This window comes from Scyliorhinus canicula, chromosome 1, assembly GCF_902713615.1.
Source record: "Scyliorhinus canicula chromosome 1, sScyCan1.1, whole genome shotgun sequence".
NCBI classification, from domain to species: domain Eukaryota; kingdom Metazoa; phylum Chordata; class Chondrichthyes; order Carcharhiniformes; family Scyliorhinidae; genus Scyliorhinus; species Scyliorhinus canicula.
In genome coordinates this window covers 228,292,390-228,316,247 of record NC_052146.1, presented here as the reverse complement: position 1 = coordinate 228,316,247, position 23,858 = coordinate 228,292,390, and the positions used below count along the sequence as shown (strand labels likewise).

The following is a 23,858-nucleotide window of genomic DNA, read 5'->3' as shown; positions in this document are numbered from 1 at the left end:
GGAGTTATGAGCCAGTTATCAAACTAAAAGCAAAGACTTACGCATATGTATATAAAAGTGGAAATGCAGCAGGTTAGGAGGAATAAAAAGGGACAACGGAATATACAGAAAAAGTGAACATGAAGAGAACTTGAAAGACATTTTAAAGCTATCAAAAAATAATAATATTAAGGGAAAGAGAACGGTAAAAGAAATGTTCGTACATGAAGCACAAATAGAAACACGACTATACTGGACAATTAGGATTTGGCGAATATATTCAACATGTACTTCACATATATTTTCGCAGTGGAGAAAGGAGACAAAATACCAACTTCAAGGGATCCTAAAAATAAGTCAAGAGGACTTATTGCATTTAAGTAAATGTAGCAGGGGAGAAAATAGTGCGACTTAAGATAGAAAATATCCATCGCTTGATGGTTTCTACTCCCGAGTATTAAAATACGTAGGTGAGGAAATTCCAATATGAGGCATTTTCATATCAGTAAACACCAGCTCAGCTGCATAATAGATTTTCTCTTTGTGGAGTCTATAGCTAATTTATTTTGGTATTAATAAAGCACTGTATGGTGTGTGTATTTATTGCTAATATTTCAGTGAGGCGTGTCAGGAGTAGATTTAAAAAAATGTTTTAATTTAATTTTCCATATTTTATCTCCAACCATTCATAAATTACAATATACAAAACTGCTCTAAAAGAAACAAGATACATTTACAATCAAGTGTCTTCACTGCAACTGTGGCTGTTACCCTCTCTCCCCTTTCGTTGACATACATATTTTACAATCCCCAATATGGCCAAAGCACACATTTACAAGTGTCTATCTAGTTTGGTTTGGGCCTTTGCTTGTTCTCACGTCTTTGTCCCTTGTCCCTCACGTTCTTTTTGCATGCTTTCGTCCCCCTCCCCTTCCTCTCCACCCATCTTCCTTCCCCCGCCTCCCCGTCCCCCTTTCCTTTTCTTCACTGTCCCGCTTCTCGTCCATGTCTCCCCCCGCCCTTCCCTAGGTTACCCGCATCCAGCAGTTCTTCTACTAACGAGTGTCCTGGTATCTGGGGGCACATCGTTGTTACCTTACAGAGGAAATTTTTTTACCTGAATGTATCTCAGGTCGTTTCCTCTTGGTAACTGGAACCTCTCCATGAATTCCCTCAGGGTTGCTACTCTACTGTCCATGTACATGTCCCTAACCGTCCGAGTCCCTTCGTCCTGTCTCCACCTTTTGAAGGTGGCATCCATTATTGCAGGAGTAAACCAATGGTTGTGGCAGAAGGGGACCATGGTTAGGCCAAAATATTGCCACATTTGCTACCACGTCTGGAGCATGGCTACTACCACTGGGCTCCTTGAATATTTGACTGAGGGAGATGGGAGAGCGGCTGTGGCCACAGGTCACTCCGGTCAAAGCCCAAAGCCGGGGAGCAGCCATGGGCCAACATCATGAAACTGTGGAAACTCCCGGTGGTAGCATGGGTAGGAGGAGGTCGCACGTTGGATGGCTCCTGCTCACACATCTTGCTTATGTCTTCATACAGGCCATCTGGCAGACAACAAACATGAGTGAGCCTGGACCAGGAGCGAGACAGCCAAGATCCTTGCCCTCATTGAATTTGAGGAGACTGCTGTCTGCTTTCCTGGGGAGGACAGGAATTTGCCTCTCCCAGCAATCTGCAGCTCAGCCTTCAACACCATTATTCCTACAAAACTCACCTCCAAACTCCGTGGCCTGGGCCTCGGCTCCTCCCTCTGCGACTTGATCCTGAACTTCCTAACCCACAGTCCACAATCAGTAAAGATAGGCAACAATACCTCCTCCACGATCATCCTCAAGCCCTCTACTATATTCGTTATACACTTATGTGGCCAAATTTCCCTCCAACTCGATTCTCAAATTTGCTGATGACACCACCGTAGTGGGTTGGATCTCAAACAATGAAGAGACAGAGTACAGGAATGAAATAGAGAATCTGGTGAACTGATGCGAAGACGATAATCTCTCCCTCAATGTCAACAAAATAAAGGAGATTGTCATTGACTTCGGGAAGCGTAGTGGAGAACATGCCCCTGTCTACATCAATGGGAACAAAGTAGAAAGGGTCGAGAGCTTCAGGTTTTTAGGTGTCAGATCACCAACAACCTGTCTTGGTCCCCCCCATGCCGACACTATAGTTAAGAAAGCCCACTAACGACTCTACTTTCTCAGAAGACTAAGGAAATTTGGCATGTCCGCTACGACTCACATCAACTTTTACAACTGCACCACAGAAAGCATTCTTTCGGAGTCCCCGATACGGGGGAACCACCGGTTTGTTCCAGGGAGCATCGATGGCGGGTTTCTGGGCTGGCACAGGGTAGGTATTAGGAGGTTGAGGGACCTGTTTGTGGATGGGAGGTTCGCGAGCCTGGGTGAGTTAGAGGGGAAGTTTGGGCTTCCCCCGGGGAACATGTTTAGGTACATGTAGGTTAGAGCGTTTTCCAGGCGGCAGGTGGAGGGGTTCCCTCTGCTGCCCCCACGTGGGGTACGGGACAGGGTGCTCTCCGGGGTGTGGGTTGGAGGGGGGAGCATTTCGGACGTGTACCACGTCATGCAGGAGGTGAATGAGGCCTCGGTGGAGGAGCTGAAGGGTAAATGGGAGGAGGAGCTGGTTGAGGAGATTGAGGAGGGGACGTGGGCGGATGCCCAGGAAAGAGTGAATTCCTCCTCTTCCTGTGCGAGGCTTAGCCTCATACATTTCAAGGTGCTGCGCAGGGCCCACATGACTGGGACGAGGATGAGTAGGTTTTTCAGGGGCGAAGACAAGTGTGCTAGGTGCTCGGGGAGCCCAGCGAACCACGCCCATATGTTCTGGGCATGCCCAGCGCTAGGGGAGTTTTGGAAGGGGGTAGCAAGGACGGTGTCGAGGGTGGTAGGATCCAGGGTCAAGCCAGGCTGGGGACTCGCAATTTTTTGGATTGCAGTGGAGCCGGGAGTGCAGGAGGCGAAAGAGGCCGGGGTTCTGGCCTTTGCGTCCCTAGTAGCCCGGCGGAGGACCTTGCTCCAATGGAAGGATGCGAGGCCCCCAAGTGTGGAGGCCTGGATCAATGATATGGCGGGGTTCATCAAATTGGAGGTGGTGAAATTTGCCCTGAGGGGATCAGTACAGGGGTTCTTTAGGCGGTGGCAGCCTTTCCTGGACTTCCTGGCAGAAAGGTAGGATAGTAGGCTGGCAGCAGCAGCAGGGGGGGGTGGGAGGGAGGGAGAGGAGGGGAGGGGGGGTGTTTGTTTCGGGGGAAGGGAGAAATGTGCATATGGGTTCATTGGATATGCCGGGTGTTTATCTATCTCTCCTTTTTGTAGTTACTGGGGGGGGGGTTTGGTTTTGGGGGTTAGTGTGTTTTTCTTTTTGCTGTTGTTAATATTGTTTTCTTGTTGTTATTTTCTGTTTTGGATATGTTTTTGAAAATCTTAATAAAAATTATTTCAAAGAAAAAGAAAGCATTCTTTCTGGTTGTATCATGGCTTGGTATGGATCCTGCTCTGCCCAAGACCACAGGAAACTACAAAAGATCCGTGAATGTAGCCAAATCCATCACGCAAACCAGCTTCCCATCCATTACTCTATCTATAATTCCCGCTGCCTCAGAAAGGCAGCCAGCATAATTAAGGACCCCACGCACCCCGGACATACTCTCTTCCACCTTTATCCATCAGGAAAAAGATACCAGTTTGAGATGACGTACCAACCGACTCAAGAACAGCTTCTTCCCTACTGCAATCAGACTTTTGAATGGACCTATCTCATATTAAGTTGATATTTTTTCTACAGCCTAGCTATGACTGTAACATTACATTCTGTTGTCTCTCCTTCCTTCCTATGCATGGTATGCGTTGTCTGTATAGCATGCAAGAAACAACACTTTTCATTGTATAGTAATACATCTGACAGTAATAAATCAAATCAAATCAAAATCTCGTACAGACCAAAGCTCCGGCACTTCATCAAATCTTAGATGAATTGGACATTCTGAATTCTCCCTCTGTGTACCAGAATAAACCCCTGAATGTGGCGACTAGGGGATTTTCACAGTAACTTCATTGCAGTGTTAATGTAAGCCTACTTGTGACAATAAAGACAATGGACAAAACTTTCCTCCCCCTGCGGTGTGTATTGTGGTGACAGGATCTTCTTGTTCCACGACTATCACGTGGCTTCCTCTTGTTTGCAAGCTCTGTCATCAGGAACCCGCATTGGGGGTCGCCATTGGCGGGAATAGAAGATTCCGCCGGTAGGAATAACTGAGTCAAATGTCTCAGACATAGCTGAAGCTCATCCACTAAAACTCTATTTTATTTTTTCTGGACATCAGCAGATCGGGACTATCCAGCTCCAAAATGTGGGCACCACGGTAGCATGGTGGTTAGCATCAATGCTTCACAGCTCCAGGGTCCCAGGTTCGATTCCCGGCTGGGCCACTGTCTGTGCGGAGTCTGCACGTCCTCCCCCTGTGTGCGTGGGTTTCCTCCGGGTGCTCCGGTTTCCCCCCACAGTCCAAAGATGTGCGGGTTAGGTGGATTGGCCATGCTAAATTGCCCTTAGTGTCCAAAAAATAATGTTAATGGGGGTTGTTGGGTTACTGGTATAGGGTGGATACGTGGGCTTGAGTAGGGTGATCATTGCTCGGTACAACATTGAGGGCCGAAGGGCCTGTTCTGTGCTGTACTGTTCTAAAAAAAAAAATACCTCCAAGGACGAGGAGGCTCAAAGGATCAGTCACAGTCCTCACCTGCACCTTCCCAACAGAGATGCAAACCTCGGTGGGACATAGCGCTAGATTAGAGTTGGGATCACATTCTCGAGAACAACTCACTGACACATCTGCAGCAGAGGCAGAGACAGCTCAAGTCTCCGGCAAAGACCAGCCATCCACTCAATCCCAGTCAGGTGATGATCATCCGGTTGTCTGCCAGCTCAGTGGTGGAGATGCAGTGGTAGCCGGCAGAACATCAGGCAGAGATATGTCCCACCGAGGTTTGCATCTCTGTTTGGGAAGGTGCAGGTGAGGACTGTGACTGATCCTTTGAGCCTCCTCGTCCTTGGAGGTGATTTGGGGCTGGATAGTCCCGATCTGCTGATGTCCAGAAAAAATAAAATAGAGTTTTAGTGGATGAGCTTCAGCTATGTCTGAGACATTTGACTCAGTTATTCCTACCGGCGGAATCTTCTATTCCCGCCAATGGCGACCCCCAATGCGGGTTCCTGATGACAGAGCTTGCAAACAAGAGGAAGCCACGTGATAGTCGTGGAACAAGAAGATCCTGCCACCACAATACACACCACAGGGGAAGGAAAGTTTTGTCCATTGTTAATAATTCACATTTAAAAAAAAAGAATCTTTATTGTCACAAGTAGGCTCACGTTAACACTGCAATGAAGTTACTGTGAAAATCCCCTAGTCGCCACATTCAGGGGCTTATTCTGGTACATGGAGGGAGTCACTGCAGATTAGAGCGAGCGATGGAGACGTCGGTTTACGTTCTGTCTGATGTCATGGCTCCAACACGCGAACAGCGCGACGTCACCGTGGGAAGGTTGGCGTCCACCATGGAGACCTTGGTTCAGCAGATCTTGCCGGATTTGCGTTTGGCCATACACTCCATGGCCACTATCAGGATGGAGGCAACAAGACGATGAGGCACCTTGACCTCTCTTCAAGTGCTCCATCTCTTGCAGGAGTCAGGCCAGGGCATCCAGCACCCTCAGGGAAGATGAGCATCAGTTGGGCATCCTCGGGGCCTCCTCTCAGGACATTCCATGGGCGACAGCCACTCATAGTCCCCTCTGTCTATGCCCCAACCCACCAGCAGCACAGGCCACTGAGGGTCCCTGAGCAAGTGACCACTTTCAGGCTGGGGACCCCTGATCAAGTACCACCAGAGGACAACTACCAAGGTCATCACAGGCATCTGGATGTAGCAATCAGCAGGCTGCCTCCATCTCTGCTGCGGATATTGGAGCTGAACCAGGCTAAGCAGTAGGGTTAGGAATGTTAGTAAATTTTGATGCCACTTCTAGTTCACGGGTGTGCTAATACTCTAAGACCATAAGACTATAAGACATAGGAGCAGAATTAGGCTACTTGGCCCATCGAGTCTGCTCCGCTATTCAATCATGGCTAATATTTTCCTCATCCCCATTCTCCGGCCTTCTCCCCATAAGCCCTGATCTCCTTATTAATCAAGAATCTATCTCCGTCTTAAAGACGCTCAATGATTTAACCTTAAAAGAATCTTGAACAAGGACTCCCAAGTCTCTTTGTGCTTCTGATTTCCCCATTTAGAAAATAGTCTATGCCTCCATTCCTCCTTCCAAAGTTCATAACCTCACATTTTTCCACATTGTATTCCGTCTGCCGCTTCTTTGCCCACTCTCCTAGCTTGTCCAAGTCCTTCTGCAGCCTATCTGCTTCCTCAAAACTACCTATCCCTCTAAAGATCTTTGTATCATCTGCAAACTTAGCAATAGTGCCTTCAGATCCTTCTTCCAGATTATTAATGTATATTGTGAAAGGTTGTGGTCCCAGCACCGACCCCTGAGGCACACCACTAGTCACCGGCTGACATGCTGAAAAAGACCCCTTTAGCCCCACTCTGCCTTCTGCCAGTCAGCCAATCCTCTATCCATGCCAGGATCTTACCCTCTTAACCCGACTCTGAACTTATTGAACTGTCTCCTATGCGGCACCTTGTCAAAGGCCTTCTGGAAATCTAAATAAATCACATCAACTGGCTCTCCTTTGTCTAACTTATTTGTTACCTACTCAAAGAACTCTTAACAGATTTGTCAGACAAACAAATTACACTTTTTCAAAATAATTTGATTGGTATGTGAACCTTCTGGTTGTGATTCTGTACTTTAGAATCCTCTTATCTTGATCCATCCACCCATGAAGAGATTTTTAAAGGAATTAATTGGTGCAAATGGAGCCAAACCACCAGGCAGCGCCACTGGGAGAATTGCAACATGTTTTTACACCGGTTGGCTTCTGACTTTTTGGTTGCCGCTAGATTCTCTGCACCTGCGTATCACCAAACCTGCTGCAGGGGGAATCAGAGAATTCCACCCTCTATCTCTCCAAACTTGGGACGGAATTTTTTTAAAAACTAAGTGTCATTTAGGGTGGGAGAAGTGGTGAGTGGACCACTGGCCCCAGTGAAGCCTTTTCACCCCATTTTTTGAAACATAGTTGAAAAGAATGCTGGGGGCAGAGCCAGGGAACAGTGGCCAGGCATGACCATCTCCTTGGGGGTTTTCCTTATTTGTGTGTCCCCAGTGGGGACCATTTTCCAGGTTCCCATTTTACAAAAGGTGTTGTCATGTTGGAAGGGTGTGGATCCTAATGTCGGGGGGGAAATAAAAGAACGGGAAACCTGCTAATGACATTAAAATATAGTTAAATGGAGTTCTTGTCATTGCATGGTGGGAACACTGTTCTGTCATGGGGGGGGGGGGGCATTGGCGGTGGTGATAGGGACAATTCAGAGAGGAAATCCCATTGGCGTGAAAGCCGTTTTGGGGCTCCTGCTGAATTCTCTGCCTGTCGAAAGTGAGGGTGAAAAATCCCGGCCTTGGATTTTGTCTAAGAGAAGGTTTTTGAACTAGATAATACTACGATGCTGAGGTGGCGCAGTGAGTAGCACTACAGCCTCACGGCGCCGAGGTCCCAGGTTCGATCCCGGCTCTGGGTCACTGTCCGTGTGGAGTTTGCACATTCTCCCCGTATCTGCGTGGGTTTCGCCCCACAACCCAAAAAGATGTGCAGGGTAGGTGGATTGGCCACGGTAAATTGCCCCTTCATTGGAAAAAAATTAATTGGATACTCTAAGTCTTTTTAAAAAAATACTACGGTGCTGTATTGATTACAGACATTAGCACGTTTTGACTTATTTAAAGTGCTTAATTCATTTCAATCACAAAAGAAACATTTCAGTGCTACGTTGAAATGCGTCACTTTGAAAGCCGCCAAGGAGATGATCATGAGTGGGCACCTGTGATTGTATAAACTGATTATATTTTGAAACCTAGATAAGAGCTAGAAGCTGCAGCCAAAGTCCATATTAAAGGATGACATTAATACTGGTAGGTAAGACAAAGTCAATTTACAATTAGCGGTTTAGAAATTACCTGTTTGGATTGTCATAGAATCATTTAATTTACAGTGCGGAAGGAGGGCATTCGGCCCATCGGGTCTGCACCGGCCCTTGGAAAGAGCATCCTACCTAAGTCCACCCTATCCCCGTAACCCAGTAACCCTTTCTAACCTTGTGGATGCCAAAGGGCAATTCAGCGTGGCCAATCCACCTAACCTGCACATCTTTGGACTGTTGGAGGAAACTCACGCAGGCACGATGAGAAAGTGCAAACTCCACACAGATAGTCACCCAAGGCCGGGATTGAACCTGGGTGGGTCCCTGGAGCTGTGAGGTAGCAGTGCTAACCACTGTTCCACCGATTGTAGGAGTGAGCTACATAGTCCCACAGCGTTGCAGTTCTAGGAAAGAATAGCTTAATTGAAGAAGGATCTATTGCAACCAGAGCTGAAACACCATTAGCATCACATATCACACAGTCACTTATTCCAAAAGAGTTTTTGTATGCTGTACAGTTTAATGATAGTTCATAAAATCGTGTCTGTGGCAATCCTACCTGTAATATAGCAACTGTCTGAGAGAAGTGATGCTGCTCCATTGTGGAGGTGGAGTATAAGGCAGCCAGTGGGTGGTCAAACTTATGTAGGTAGCTGTTGGTGTAACCCCTGTGATCTAGGTCATGGCACAAGCAAGCCACGAGAAGACCTTTCCGCTTTTCAAATAAAAATATATAGGAAACAAGAAACAAATTGGTTAAAATTCCACTCTCAGCCAATAATAGTCCATCCAATATGTTGAGAAAACGTGGTTCATAACAGAATAACTTAAGGGCTGTGAACAATATTTTTAATAACCTAAAGAACTATCCTCCGGGTGCTCCGGTTTCCTCCCACAAGTCGTGAAAGATGTGCTGTTAGGTGAATTGGACATTTGGAATTCGACCTCTGTGTACCTGAACAGGTGCCAGAATGTGGCAACTAGGGGATTTTCACAGTAACTTAATTGCCATGTTAATGTAAGCTTACTGTGATAATAAAGATTATTATTATGATTATTAAAAGTCAGTTTATGTGGACTTCCGGTGGCGGCGATGTTCGAGTGAGCCGCACATTCGGCGGGCTCTCACTCCAGCGGGCGTTTAGGGGCTGATTCCCCGCGATAGCGGGACCACGGAGCTGAAGGAAGGCGGCAGGGAAAGTGCGGAGGAGCGGGCTGCGGCATGTGGAACAGCGGGAGTCCAGGAGGCAGAAGAAAAGAGAGAAAAAGGGACAGAGGAAAGGACCTGAAGAAAATTACCTGGAACCTAAGATGGCGGACACACGGACCCCGGACTCAGCAATCCAGCAGGCGCTGGATAACATGCTCCAGGTAATGAAATCCAGTTTTGAAGCGCTGAAGCGGGACAGCTTGGACCCAATCCAGAAAGCAGTGGATCAGCTGAACCAGAGACTGGATGCGCAAGATGTTAAAGTTAAGGAGCTGGGAGAGGCGGTGGAGGAGCAGGCGGATGCGCAGACGGTTGCGGCGCTAGAAGTTGACGGGCTGAAGGAGCGGCAGAGAAGACTGCTGGACAGAGTGGAAGAGCTGGAGAATAGAGCCCGCAGGAACAACCTGAGGATGGTCGGCCTCCCGGAGGGGGCTGAGGGAGCTGATGCCGCAGCGTTTGTAGCAGACCTATTGATGCGGCTGATGGGGGCCGAAGCCTTTCCGCGACCGCCGGAGCTGGAGGGAGCATACAGAGTGCAGGCGAGGCAGGGACGGCCGGGCGGACCCCCCCCCCCCCCCCCCCCCCCCCGATGGTGATCAGGTTCCACAGGTTCGTGGACAAGGAGCGGGTGCTGCGGTGGGCAAAGAGCGCCAGGAGCAGCACGTGGAACAACAGCGTCCTCCGCATTTACCAGGACCTAAGCCAGGAGGTGGCTCGGCGGCGAGCAGCCTTTAAGAATGTCAAGGAGGTGCTGTTCAAGAAGCACGTGAAGTTTGGTCTGTTGTTCCCGGCTTGTTTATGGGTCACGCACCAGGGTCAGCACCACTACTTCTCCGAGCCTGAAGAAGCAATAGACTTTGCGAGGGATCAGGGGCTGGTCCCGAAAAGAGGCCCCACGGATGCGAATTAGGGCCCGAGGGCTACCGTAGGAAGGTACGCCGAATGGGCTTGGACTGCTGGTCAACGGTTCGCTGGGTCAAAGGTGCCAAGCGGAACATTTGGGACTCTTTCCTTTGTTCATGAACATTGGTTTGGGGTTTTTTTTTCCTTTTTTTTAATTGTTTGTTTTTTCTCTTATGTTTTTGTTTTTTCCTCTTTTTTTTGTTTTTTCCTTTTTGGGCGGATTTGTACTTTTTGTGCAGCTCGCGGAGGACACTGGAGCCGGCACGGTAACGAAGGGGGGCCGGTCAGCAAGGGGGGCCAAGGACGTGGGTTGGGGGGGTTTTCTTGGGGGGTTTTTTTTTTTGTTTGTTTTTGTTTTGTTGATGTCCATGCCTTCCTGTGCCAGTGAGTTTGCTCCAGTGGGTTGGAGAGGGGGATGGGGCGCCGGGGAGTGAGGAGGAGGACAGGGAAACAATGCGAATGAGACAGGAAGACGCCGGAGTGTTGAGGCACCAGGCTAGCAGATTGGCTAGTCAAGGGAGTCAGGTGGGGGGGGGGGGGAGGAGATCACAGCCAGTGGATGGCAGGGGTGGGGGTATCGGGGGATGTTGTTAGGGGGGGGGGGTTGTTCTGCTGACGTGGGAGGGACTTGAAATAGGCACTGGAAAGGAGGTCGAGGGTGGAGGCAGCCAACGGGCGGGCCAGGAATGGCGCGGTGCACGGGCCGGCCCGAGAAAGACTATGGCTGACCAGCGTGGTGGGGGGGGGGGGGTTGTGCCCCCCGACCAGGCTGATCACCTGGAACGTCAAGGGACTGAATGGGCCGGTTAAGAGGGTGCGGGTGTTCGCGCACTTGCGGGCTCTGAGGGCGGACGTAATTACGTTGCAGGAGACACATCTGAAAGTGTCTGACCAGACCAGGCTAAGGAAGGGCTGGATTAGCCAGGTCTTCCACTCGGACTTGGACTCGAAGTCCAGGGGGGTGGCAATCATGATCAACAAGCGGGTGCAATTTGAGGCGGAGGGCATAGCCGCAGACAGGGGGGGCAGATACCTGATGGTACGGGGCAGACTGGAGGGGAGAAGAGTGGTGCTGGTGAATATATATGCCCCGAACTGGGATGACGTGGACTTCATTAAAAGAGTGCTGGGGAAGATCCCGGACTTGGACTCTCGCAGGCTAATAATGGGGGGGGACTTTAACATGGTCCTTGACCCGGCTTTGGATCGGTCGTGTCCCAGAACGGGTAGACTCCCAGCAATGGCAAGGGAGCTGAAAGGGTTTATGGAGCAAATGGGGGCAGTGGACCCCTGGAGAGATAGACAGCCAACAGGAAGGGGCTACTCGTTTTACTCGCACGTCCATAAAGTATATTCTAGGATAGATTTCTTCGTACTAAGCAGGGATTGTATAGGGGAGGTAAAGAACACGGAATATTTGGCAATTACTATCTCAGATCATGCCCCGCACTGGGTAGACCTGCAGATCGGGGGGGGGGGAGCTACCAACGCCCGCAATGGAGGCTAGACGTGGGACTGCTGTCGGAGGAGGGGATCTGTGAGAGGCTTCGGAGGTGTATGCAAAATTACCTGCAGGTGAATGACACGGGGGAGGTCTCAGCGGCGACCCTGTGGGAGGCGCTAAAGGCAGTAGTGCGGGGGGAGCTGATTTCAATCGGGGCCCACAGAGCCAAGGCAGATAGGGCAGAGATGGATAGATTGGTCAGGGAAATGGGTTGGATAGATGAAGAACACCGCGGAGTCCCCGGGGGAGGTTTTACTCAGGGAGAGGCAGAGACTACAGGCGGAACTGGGGGCACTATCCACGAGTAGGGCCGTGGAACAGCTTAGGAAGGCGAGTGGAGTGGTGTACGAGCATGGGGAAAAGGCTAGCAGACTGTTAGTGCAGCAACTCAGGAGGAGGGAGGCAGCCAGGGAAATAGGTAGAGTGATGGATGGGGAGGGGCGTAAAGTGGAGGACCCAGCAGGATTGAATAAGGTATTCCAGGACTTCTTCGCAAGCTGTATACTTCGGAGCCGCCGGAAGAACTGGAGGAGAAGAAAAGGTTTCTGGACGGGTTAACATTCCCAACAGTAGGGGGGTGGGGCGAGTGGATGAGCTGGGGGCCCCGTTTAGAGTGGAGGAGGTATTGGGGGGCCTAAAGGCCATGCAGTCGGGGAAAGCCCCGGGGCCGGATGGATACCCAGTAGAGTTCTATAGGAGGTTCTCCGAGCTGGTGGGCCCGGTCTTGGTGAGGGTTTTCAATGAGGCAAGGGACAGAGGGACCCTGCCGCCGACAATGTCGCCAGCCACTATATCACTGATATTGAAGCGGGGTAAAGACCCGGAGGCGTGCGGGTCCTACAGGCCAATCTCCCTGATTAATGTTGACGCCAAGCTCCTGGCAAAGGTACTGGCGGTTAGAATGGAGGACTGCGTACTGGAGGTGATTGGGGAGGACCAAACTGGGTTCGTGAAAGATAGGCAGCTGGCGGCCAACCTGAGAAGATTACTTAATGTGATAATGATGCCCCCGGCGGGCAGGGAGGTGGAGGTAGTGGTGGCGATGGACGCCGAGAAGGCCTTTGACCGGGTGGAGTGGGACTATCTATGGGAGGTGCTCGGACGGTTTGGGTTCGGGGAGGGATTGGATCAAATTATTATATCAGGCCCCGAGGGCCAGTGTCAGGACTAACAGAGAGGAGTCGGAGTACCTTAGGCTGTACCGAGGGACCAGGCAGGGCTGCCCGCTCTCCCCGCTGCTGTTTGCGCTGGCCATAGAGCCGCTGGCGATTGCGCTGAGAGCCGCAGAGGATTGGAAGGGGATGGTGAGGGGCGGGGTAGAACATAGGGTCTCTCTTTACGCAGACGACCTGCTCCTGTACGTGTCGGACCCAGTGGCCGGGTTGGGAAGTATACTGGGAATGTTGAGGAAGTTCGGCCAGTTTTCAGGATACAAATTAAATACGGCCAAGAGTGAAATGTTTGTGGTACAGGCAAGGGGCGTGGAGAACAGATTGAGAGGGCTACCGTTTAGGCTGGTTGAGGAAAATTTACGGTATTTGAGAATCCAGGTGGCACGAGACTGGGGCAGGCAGCACGGTAGCATGGTGGTTAGCATAAATGCTTCACAGCTCCAGGGTCCCAGGTTCGATTCCCGGCTGGGTCACTGTCTGTGCGGAGTCTGCACGTCCTCCCCGTGTGCGCGTGGGTTTCCTCCGGGTGCTCCGGTTTCCTCCCACAGTCCAATGATGTGCGGGTTAGGTGGATTGGCCATGCTAAATTGCCCGTAGTGTCCTAAAATGTAAGGTTAAGGGGGGGTTGTTGGGTTACGGGTATAGGGTGGATACGTGGGGTTGAGTAGGGTGATCATTGCTCGGCACAACATCGAGGGCCAAAGGGCCTGTTCTGTGCTGTACTGTTCTATGTTCTATAAGTTAAATTTGGCCAGGGTGGTGGAGCAAATGAAGGGAGAGTTTCGGAGATGGGATGCACTCCCGCTGTCGCTGACAGGGAGGGTGCAGACTGTAAAGATGACAATGCTCCCTAGATTTCTGTTTGTTTTTCAGTGCCTCCCGATTTTGTTCCACAGTCCTTCTTCAAAAGAGTTAACAGGATGATCATGAGCTTTGTCTGGGCGGGAAAATCCCCGCGGGTGAAGAAGGCGATGCTGGAGAGGAACCGCAGCGAGGGAGGGCTGGCTTTGCCGAGTCTGATTAATTGTTACTGGGTGGCCAACATCGCTATGATAAGGAAGTGGATGGTGGGTACGGGGTCTATCTGGGAGCGGGTGGAGGCGGCTTCGTGCAGGGGCTCCAGCTTGGCAGCCCTGGTCACGGCTCCTCTACCGCCGACCAGGTACTCCACCAGCCCGGTAGTGGTGGCGACCCTGCGGATATGGGGCCAGTGGAGGAGGCATGTAGGGGAGACGGGAGCGTCGGTTTGGGCGCCAATCTGCGACAACCATCGGTTTGCCCCCGGGAGTATGGATGGGGGGTTTCGAGTATGGCGGCGGGCGGGGGTGGGAAGGGTGGGTGATATATTCCTGGAAGGGAGCTTTGCGAGTTTGAGGAGCTTGGAGGAGAAATTTGGGTTGGTAAGGGGAAATGATTTTAGGTACCTACAGTTGCGGGACTTTGTTCGTAGACAGATCCCATCTTTCCCATGCCTCCCGCCAATGGGAATCTTTGACAGAATAGTCTCTAGGGGGGAAGAAGGGGAGGGTAGAGTCTCTGATATTTATAAGGTGCTCATGAGGGAGGAGGGTTCCAGACGGAGGAACTGAAACTTAAATGGGAGGAGGAGCTAGGCGGGGAAATGGAGGGCAGGCTGTGGGCAGAGGCCCTGAGTCGGGTAAATTCGACCGCGACATGTGCCAGGCTCGGGTTGATCCAATTTAAGGTCGTTCACCGGGCCCACATGACGGTGGCTCGGATGAGCAAATTCTTTGGGATAGAGGACAAATGCGCTAGGTGCGCGGGAGGACCAGCTGGGGAGATGGATGGGATGTATAGGAAGTGGAGGGAGGCAGGGCTGAAGAGAGTGAGAGACTTGTATCTGGAAGAGCAGTTTGCGAGTCTGGATGAGCTGCAGGAGAGGTTTCACTTGGCGAGGAGGAGTGAATTTAGGTATATTCAGGTGCGGGACTTCACAAGAAAGGAGTGCAGGACGTCTTCCAGGTAGCCAGAATGTACCCTGTTGGGGCAATCGCTGCTCCTGGATGAGGCAGGAGAGGGTAGGATTGAAGATATATACTGGTGGTTTGGGGAGCAAGTAATGAGGGTCAACAGCAAATGGGAGGAAGAGCTGTGGGGGGAAATAGATTGGAGTCTGTGGTTTGAGGCGATGATTAGGATGAATGTTACCTCCTCCTGCGCGCGGATGAGCTTGACTCAATTCAAGATTGTGCACATGACACGGACAAGGATGAGTGGGGATTTTTCATGGGGTGGCTGACGAGTGTGAGAACTGCGGGCAGGGGCCAGCGAACCATGTGCACATGTTGTGAGAAGCTGGAAACATACTGGGAAGTGGTGTTTGGCACATTGTCCAAAATTGTAGGGGGGGGGGGGGTCAGGCCAACCCAATGGTGGCGATCTTTGGTGTATCAGAAATGCGGGAGCAGGTGGATTGGAAGGGGGCTGATGATGTGGCTTCGCCTCTCTAATTGCCCGGTGGAGGATCTTGTTAAATTGGTGGGCGGTGCGGCGCCAGAGGTGCCTGGTTAGGGGGGCCTACGATTGGAAAAGGGCTTTGAGGCACGATGGGGATTGTTCATGACAATGTGTGTACACATTAACAAGGACCACTGGTGCCCAGTCAAGGACACCGCTGACCATGACGTACGGTACCCCTTGGTCCGTAGCCGTCCTCGTCGCTGTAAACACCATCCTCCTATTGAGCAGTATGGCTACCCCCTCTAGCTCCTGTCCCATAGCATGAATGGTCAGCCTGTTACACCCAGCCCTTTCTTACTCGTTGTCGGTCCTTCTCCCTCAGGTGTCTTTCTTGGAGGAAGTCTATGTCAGCTTTCACCTTTACAGGTGGTCGAAGACCCTCGATCTTTTCACTGGGCCGTTAAGTCCCCTGACTTTCCAGGTGACTGTTCTGAACAGAAACCGCCCCCCCCCCCCCCCCCAACTGCGGGGTCAGCCATACTTAACTTGTGGGCAAGCCTCTGCACTCCGGGGTTTCTCTTTGTTAGGGGACCATCCAAGACGGTGCGGTCACCGTTCTCACCATGAGGCCAGGCCCCTGCGCTCCTCGGGGTTTCCCTTTGTTTGGGGACCCTCTAAAGTGGCTGTTTAAGGTGCCTTTGTGTTCCTTGCTGCCATGTGCGATCTGTCTTAGCCAGCCTAGAGCCCCCCCCCCCCCCCCCCCCCCCCCCGCCACCTTGTTTCTTTGTTTTCCCTTTGGATCTGTTTCTCCCCCTGTCCCATTCCCCCTCTCATTTATCCTTTTACTGTCATCCCCCATTGGTGGTGTTCATCCCCCTGTCACCAGGTGCCATGTCCCTGAGGCGAGATGCACTGCTGCTCCCCCTCATTCGTACCACCTGGTGTTAATTTTCCCGGTAGTATGGCAGCCCTCCTCCTGGGGTTGGCCGAAACCTCCCCTTCGCCCACTACATGTCTGTTACCACTTCCTCCTCATCACCCTTTCTTGTGGCCTACTGCTCTCACCCCCAACCTTTCTGAGCCTTTGCTCTCACATTCATTTGTGCAGTCCCGCACAAATAGTCTTTCATTGTCCCATTTCGTCAGGGTGTCCGCTTCATCGCTGGTTCTGATGCTGTCTTCCCAGCCCGTGTTTATGGACGAATTTGTCCGCATCTGCAGGTGTGGTGAAGTAATGCTTCTTGACCAGGAAGGTGACCCAGAGCTTGGCAGGGTACAGCATTCCAAATTTCACCCTGTTTTTATACAGGGCTACTTTGGCTCTATTGAATTCTTTCCGGCGCTTGGCCAGGTCCATCCCAATGTTCTGATAAATCCTGATCGGGTGTCCCTCCCACTTGCAGGACCTTGTCTGCCTGGCCCAGTTCAGGATTATGTCCCGATCTTGGTACTGGTGTAATTTGGCAATTACGACCCTCGGCTGTTTCCCGGCTGATGTGCCATCAATGAACACAAGACGAGTAGTGAACGAAACTGAGGCTTTAATAAGCTAAACAGAAAGCTTCCTGGCCTCTGATCCCGAACTGGGGCAGGGCCGGAGATCAGCCACCTTTATACCGAGCCCGAGGGGAGGTGGGTTCTGTCTACTTCTGACAGCTTGGGGAATGTCCCTTCCCACCATTCGCGCCCTTGCGAGAGAGTCTCCTGCCAGTCTGGGGATTGCCATACTATCTTCTGTGGCATTCAACTTTCTTGTGAGAGCCCCCTCAGCAAAACTTGCAGCTGGTTTCTTGGCTGCCATTCTCCTAGCTTGACTGTGAGCAACTACTGTGGAGCCGTTTAAAAGCAGCGCCCCCTTGATTGAAGTACTCAGATGACTCCCGGGTGGCTGATTCAGATGCTTTGCGATTCAGGCACAGCTTTTTCACATGGAGGGGGGGAGAACAATGTTCCAAGTGCCTAAAGATTGCAATCTGGATTGTGCAGCTGGAGCCGGTGGTAGTTGAACTGACTTTATTGCTGAAAAGACACTTTGCCATTTTGGGCTAAATTCTGCCCCATGAGTTTTTCAGCTCAGTTATTTGGCTGGGACTATAATTTGTCCTTAATGTGAATATATGTTAATAAATGTCCTTGGTGGGTGCATGTCCAAGGCAATGATAGAAACATTTAATTCACCTACCTCCAGTTCCGAGAATGTTCCCTGAATTCTTTGCAGGATATTATACATGCAATGTGCCACGGTGATTGCATGTTTCCAGTTGTGGTAGGGCACACGGCGGTAGTTTTTCCTTACTGACATAGTAAAGCGACACAGTTTCTCCAGATCAAAGCTAGGCAGATAAGAAAACAGTGAGAGGAAAGACATTAATTAAATAAAGATCAGCAATGCTAACATTATCCTATTGTAAATTGTCAGGATTCCGAAGCTCATATAGTTTTTAATGGGTAAGGTGACATATCTATCAAGTAACTAATGTTCAATGAAACTTAACACATCTTTTGCAGGGAAATTCTGATAGCTTATCAACATGCAACATGTTGCAAATTTCTACGTCACGGTTCATGTTAACATTGAGGTAGAACCAGTGGACGTGATTTATATAGATTTCCAGAAGGCATTTGACAAGGTGCTGCATAGGAGATTGTTAAATAAGTTAAGAGCCCATGGTGTTAAGGGTAAAATCCTGGCATGGATAGAGAATTGGCTGACTGGCAGAAGGCAGAGAGTGGGGATAAATAGGTCTTTTTCAGGATGGCAGCCGGTGACTAGTGGTGTGCCTTAGGGGCTGGGACCACAACTTTTCACAATTTACATTCATGATCTGGAAGAAGGAACTGAAGGCACTGTTGCTAAGTTTGCAGATGATACAAATATCTGTAGAAGGATAGGTAGTATTGAGGAAGCAAGGGGGCTGCAGAAGGATTTGGACAGGCTAGGAGAGTTCACAATGAAGTGGCAGTTGAAATACAATGTGGAAAAATGTGAGGCTATGCACTTTGGATGGAGGAATTTAGGCTAAGACTATTTTCTAAATTGGGAAATGCTTTGAAGCACAAAGGGACTTGGGAGTCCTTGTTCACGATTCTCTTAAGGTTAACGTGCAGGTTCAGTCGGCAGTCAGAAGGCAAATGCAATGTTAGCATTCATGTCAAGAGGGCTAGAATACAAGAGCAGGGATGTACTTCTGAGGCTGTATAATACTCTGGCCAGACCCCATTTGGAGTATTGTGAGCAATTTTGGGCCCCGTATCTAAGGAAGGATGTGCTGGCCTTGGAAAGGGTCCAGAGGAGGTTCACAAGAATGATCCCTGGAATAAAGAGCTAGTTGTATGAGGAACGGTTGAGGACGCTGCGTCTGTACCCATTGGAGTTTAGAAGGATGAGGGGGGAATCTGATTGAAATTTACAGGATACTGCGAGGCCTGGATAGAGTGGACGTGGAGAGGCTGTTTGCACTTGTAGGAAAAACTAGAAGCAGAGGACAGTCTCAGACTAAAGGGACAATCCTTTAAAACAGAGACGAGGAGGAATTTCTTCAGCCAGAGGGTGGTGAATCTGTGGAACTCTTTGCCACAGAAAGCTGTGGAGGCCAAATCACTGAGTGTCTTTAAGACAGAGATAGATAGGTTCATGATTAATAAGGGGATCAGGAGTTATGGGGGAAGGCAGGAGAATAGGGATGAAAAAAATATCAGCCATAACTGAATGGCGGAACAGACTCGATGGGCTGAGTAACCTAATTCTGCTCCTATGTCTTATGGTCTTATGGAGTGGAAGAGCAGACTCGACAGGCCAAGTGGATTAATTCTGCTCCTATGTCTTATGGTCTAACATTTAAGAGATAACTTTTAGTTGTCAGGCAGATTAAAGTTATAAAGGTAAAATAACTAAAATGCTGTGCTTTAGAGATTACCGGAACACCTCAAGAAAAGGCAGTTCAGAATATGATCTGTATTTGTTTAATAAAGCCACAATACAAGAGATAGAGCTGTAAAACAGCAAATGGACTTACTCAGCTAAAGACCGGCGATGTGCCAACTTAAATCTTTTGCAGTAATGGCAGCCTAGAAAGGTGTTCTGTTTTGGGAGTTAGAGTTAAATTAGTTTATAAGTATTCAGGCTGTAAAACCTAGTTATTTCAACAGCTCAAAAACTACATTTTAAATGAGGGATAATCAACCTGAAGGTCAGTTTGAGGACATCCCAGAACTGTTATGTCATCATGCTGATGGGTGGAGCTTAAGGTGCTTCTCTTGTTTCAGCTTATTTGGGTGTTTTCTGAGAACATGAGTTGTAGTTTTGACATTATGTGGTTTGTAGCTCACTGAGAGGTAGCCATAGTAAAATATAAATAACTTAATCATTTACTGTGTGAGATGTAAGTGAGGCTGAACCTCAGTTTGAATTTTGTGAAGGAACAGAAGCTAGAGGATTGCCTGGTTTGAAAGGAAGAATCTACAGTGGCCCCCACAGAGTCTTGTGGCAAAATAAAACAACCAACAGATTAGCTTGGAAGGATTGGGAAAGTAACCATAAAAAGAGACTGAGGTATTCACAGTTGAGAGATGCTAAATGAAATTTCTATCTCTGAAAATAGCTGGAGGGAGGAAACATTTTCAGAGCACTGTGGCATATCAATGGGTGGTCCCTACAGAAGTAATTAAGATTGATGCATCTTAAAGGGGATGTTTGGGGAAATTAAGAAGTAAACCCGAGCGCATAACGTACATTGCCATCAACAAAATTGTACAGTTAACAGTGCATGTGTTGTTTAATACTTTCATGTACAACAAAGTTGGTTTGTTAAAAATAGTGAAATTTTGTGGCATATTTCTATTGATTAAGACATATTCAGATTTCTCTGTAAATGTTAATGGTCCCAGCTGGATTGTAACCAAATCCACTGACATCTAAGGATGTTACCAACTGCAGTGGTTTGGAAGAAAACAACGGGGGCTTGATGATGCAACCCTGGTCTGTAATGAGAGTCAGAGAGCCTTCAGTAACTTTTATACCCGAGAACCCTTACTGGTGAATAATATTCGATGACACTAATCCAGCACGAAAAGTAATACAGTTTTAAGGCACAAGATAATTGTCATTAAAATGGAATAGATCTAATCTTCACTGTGGCTTGTCAAGGCATTTTGTTCTCATTAAGAAAATTAAAATGGGATTATTTTATGGTCTGTACCTGTTCTTTCCGCAGCTGTTTTGAACCATAAAGACAAAAAAGGATGGCCAGGAGTCTTCATAGGGGGTGATATCGAATTGGAACCTGAGATAAAATTATAGAAAAAGGAATACCAATAGAATAGGTAGATATTTCCGCAGCAATCATCAATATTTACATATATTTGCTCTAATTTGCATTACACTGAAAGAAAGTTGTTTTGTAGGGAAAGGTTGGAAGATTAAATATTCTAATTAACTATACTGATAATTCATTATTTTTCTCAGGAAGGCAGCTTCTCTCCATCACCCACTCCTTAACTCCCCACCCCACCCCGCCAAGAGACCTCACTACATGTTTATTAAAAGGTTAGCAGCAACAATACTATGAGAGAAAGTAGGCTTGCTGTAGTGGAAGAGCAGTTAACATTCAAAAATAGGAGCAGAAATAGGCTATACAGCCTAATGTGCCTGCTCCACCAATCAATGTAATCATGGCTGACCTACCTTAATTTCATCAGGCCCCTCAATTTCCGTTGTATCCAAATATCTATCAACAACTGAGCACCTCATTGGTAGAGAATTCCAAAGATTTGTAAACCTTCAAAAAAAGAAATTTCTCCCCATCTCCTAAATGAGGTTTAGAACATAGAACATACAGTGCAGAAGGAGGCCATTTGGCCCATCGAGTCTGCACTGATCCACTTAAGCCCTCACTTCCACCCTATCCCGGTAACCCAATAACCCCTCCTAACCTTTTTGGTCACTAAGGGCAATTTAGCATGGCCAATCCACCTAACTTGCACGTCTTTGGACTGTGGGAGGAAACCGGAGCACCCGGAGGAAACCCACGCAGACACGGGGAGAACGTGCAGACTCCGCACCGACAGTGACCCAGCGGAGAATCAAACTTAGGACCCTGGCGCTGTGAAGCCACAGTGCTATCCACTTGTGCTACCATGCTGCCCAAGAATTTCCCTTATTCTGAGACTGTAATCCCGAGTACTAGACTCCCCCACCAGGAAGCCATCCTTCCAGCATCAACCATAAGCCCCTTAGGAATTTTACATAGTTCAATGCGATCACCTCCTTGTTTTAAATTGCAGGGAATAAATGCTCCGTCTACTAAATCTCTCCTCTTGGAATAATTCCCTCATCCTAGGAATCAGTTTTGTAAAACAGGAAACCTATATTGTACACAATACTCCAGGTGTAGTCTCACCAATGCGTCATGCACTTCAGTAGGACTTATTCACTCTTATACTTCAATTGCTTTGAAATAAAGACTAACAACCTGTTCCCTTTCCTGATTTGTTAACTTTCTGTGATTCATGCACAAGGACATCCAGGTCATTCTGAATACCAATGCTTCCTAATTGCTCACCAGTTAAATGAAAATTTGCTTTTCTATTTTGCGTTCCAACATTGATAAATTCACATTCCTCCGCATTCTCTTCCAACTGCTGTTTTTGTCCAACAACCTAACATGTTTATATCCCTTTGAAGCCTTTTTGTGCCCTCCTCGCAGATTGCTTCCCAACTAACTTGGTATTGTTGGAAAGCTTGAATATAATATATTTGGCCACTCATCTAAATCATTGCTATAAATTGAAAATAGATGACACCCAAGCACTTACCCATCTGGTACCCCACTGGTTATGTACTTCCAACATGAAAATGTCCAGTTCGTTCCTATTCTTTGTTCTTTGTCAAGTACTTTCTTGGCTTTGCAACATGGCCAAATATTCACATTTACTGCTCATGTCCTAAGTGCGGGCAAATGGGAATATAGTCCAATTTGCACCAGACATTGTTGGTTGCAGTGGAAACATCGTCGTCATTTGCTGATGCAGGGACCAATGAGGAGTGCTCCTTCTTGCGCTGGTGCTTTCTGTGGGAATCCAAAGACGCAGATCTTCAAATTTCTATGCTCCAGAGTGAAGATTTTGGCGCAAAGTACTTTGGATATCTGTATTACTCCCAGTTGAAGTCAATCTGGCATGGAATGAAGTCTTGCTTGCAAGAATCTTTGTAGCTCAGTTTTGGCCATCCAACGGGTCTTCTGGCAGCATCATGCTCTCCATACAGTTCATCTATTGGTAGGTGACCATCATCTATTCTAACAACATGGCCTAACCATTGCAGTCAACTTTGCTTGCACATTTCCATGAGTTAGAAAGCTGCAGTACTTCTGTGTCAGGGCTTCTCTGTTGCCAATGGATCCCAAGGATCTTTTTCAAACAATGCATATGAAATTAATTCCATCGGCAATCCTGCTTTTGATATACTGTCCAAGATTCAGCATCATATAGCAGTGCATTTAGTTAAAGCATTACAGATTCTTAGTCCTCTGGCAACTGTGATTTGAAGCTTTTTAAGACTCCTGCTTGAAGCTTTCTAAATGCAGCAGTACTACAAATACATGCTGATATCTCCTGATCAAACTTCATTTTACTTGAGACCATTGATCCCAGGTAGAAGAATTTTCTACATACTTTAATTCAGCGTTGTTTCATTATAGTATTACATTGGGATGACCATGTGATGTTATTGTCACTGAGAAGAATCTTTCATTCTGGAGTCAAAGAGTGGTGGTGAGGGCAGAAATTGTAGTGACTTCCGCTGGTGAGCAGGGCACAGAACATGTGAGATCTTATGCTGTTCAGCTAATTACTTATGCATCTGTGAGGAATACATTGAATCTTGTGACAAGGTGGGCAGGAAGTTGCGCTCCCCATCATCACTTCATAGGTTCCAACGTCCATGCTGCATATTTAACTAGGACTCAAACAGCCATTCCCTCACTGCAGCCCAGGGCCTCCAGACCCTGTAAAAATTATGTCCAGGAAAGAGAGCAACCTACGGTTCAGCAAAGACTGCTTTGAGATTCTTGTCCAGGCTATTGTGGTAAGGTGGGAAATCATCTTTCCATGGGATGAGAGCAGAAGGCTATCCCGTCTAACCACACTGGCCAGGGAGAAGGTCACCAAGAAGTCAGCACCCATGGAGTCCAAAGGACTACCCAACTGTGAAGGAAACAGATGGATGATCTGCTGTGCTTACCAGGGTAAGTCCAGCTGGATCTACAAACATTTATAGATTTATTTTTCTTCCTGTTTCCGCCCCACTCTCACCTTCGCATTGTCTATCTCCAGCACTTCCCCTCCTATCCTTAACCTCTTTGTTTCTCCATTTCTAGTGTTAGGCTAACTAGCAATATTCATTACAAGCCCAGGGACTCACTCAACTATCTCGAATACAGCTCCTTACACCCCGCTTCCTGCAAGGAGATCACCCCATTCTCTCAGTTTCTTTGACTCCGTTGCATCTGTTCCGACGGTGCTAC

General features: G+C 48.4%; 1 protein-coding gene across 7 annotated transcripts in view; it reads right to left on the bottom strand.

Annotated features, from left to right (window-relative positions):
- Positions 1-23,858, bottom strand: part of pde10a (phosphodiesterase 10A) — a 628,597-nt gene that overhangs the window by 71,708 nt on the left and 533,031 nt on the right. For all 7 annotated transcript variants that reach the window (XM_038808728.1, XM_038808759.1, XM_038808768.1 and 4 more), the window contains 3 exons: positions 20,535-20,618; positions 17,519-17,669; positions 8,686-8,841 (listed from right to left, as the gene is read on the bottom strand). In XM_038808728.1, coding sequence (XP_038664656.1) covers positions 8,686-8,841; positions 17,519-17,669; positions 20,535-20,618 — 391 coding nt within the window. The remainder of the gene's footprint in view (positions 1-8,685; positions 8,842-17,518; positions 17,670-20,534; positions 20,619-23,858) is intronic.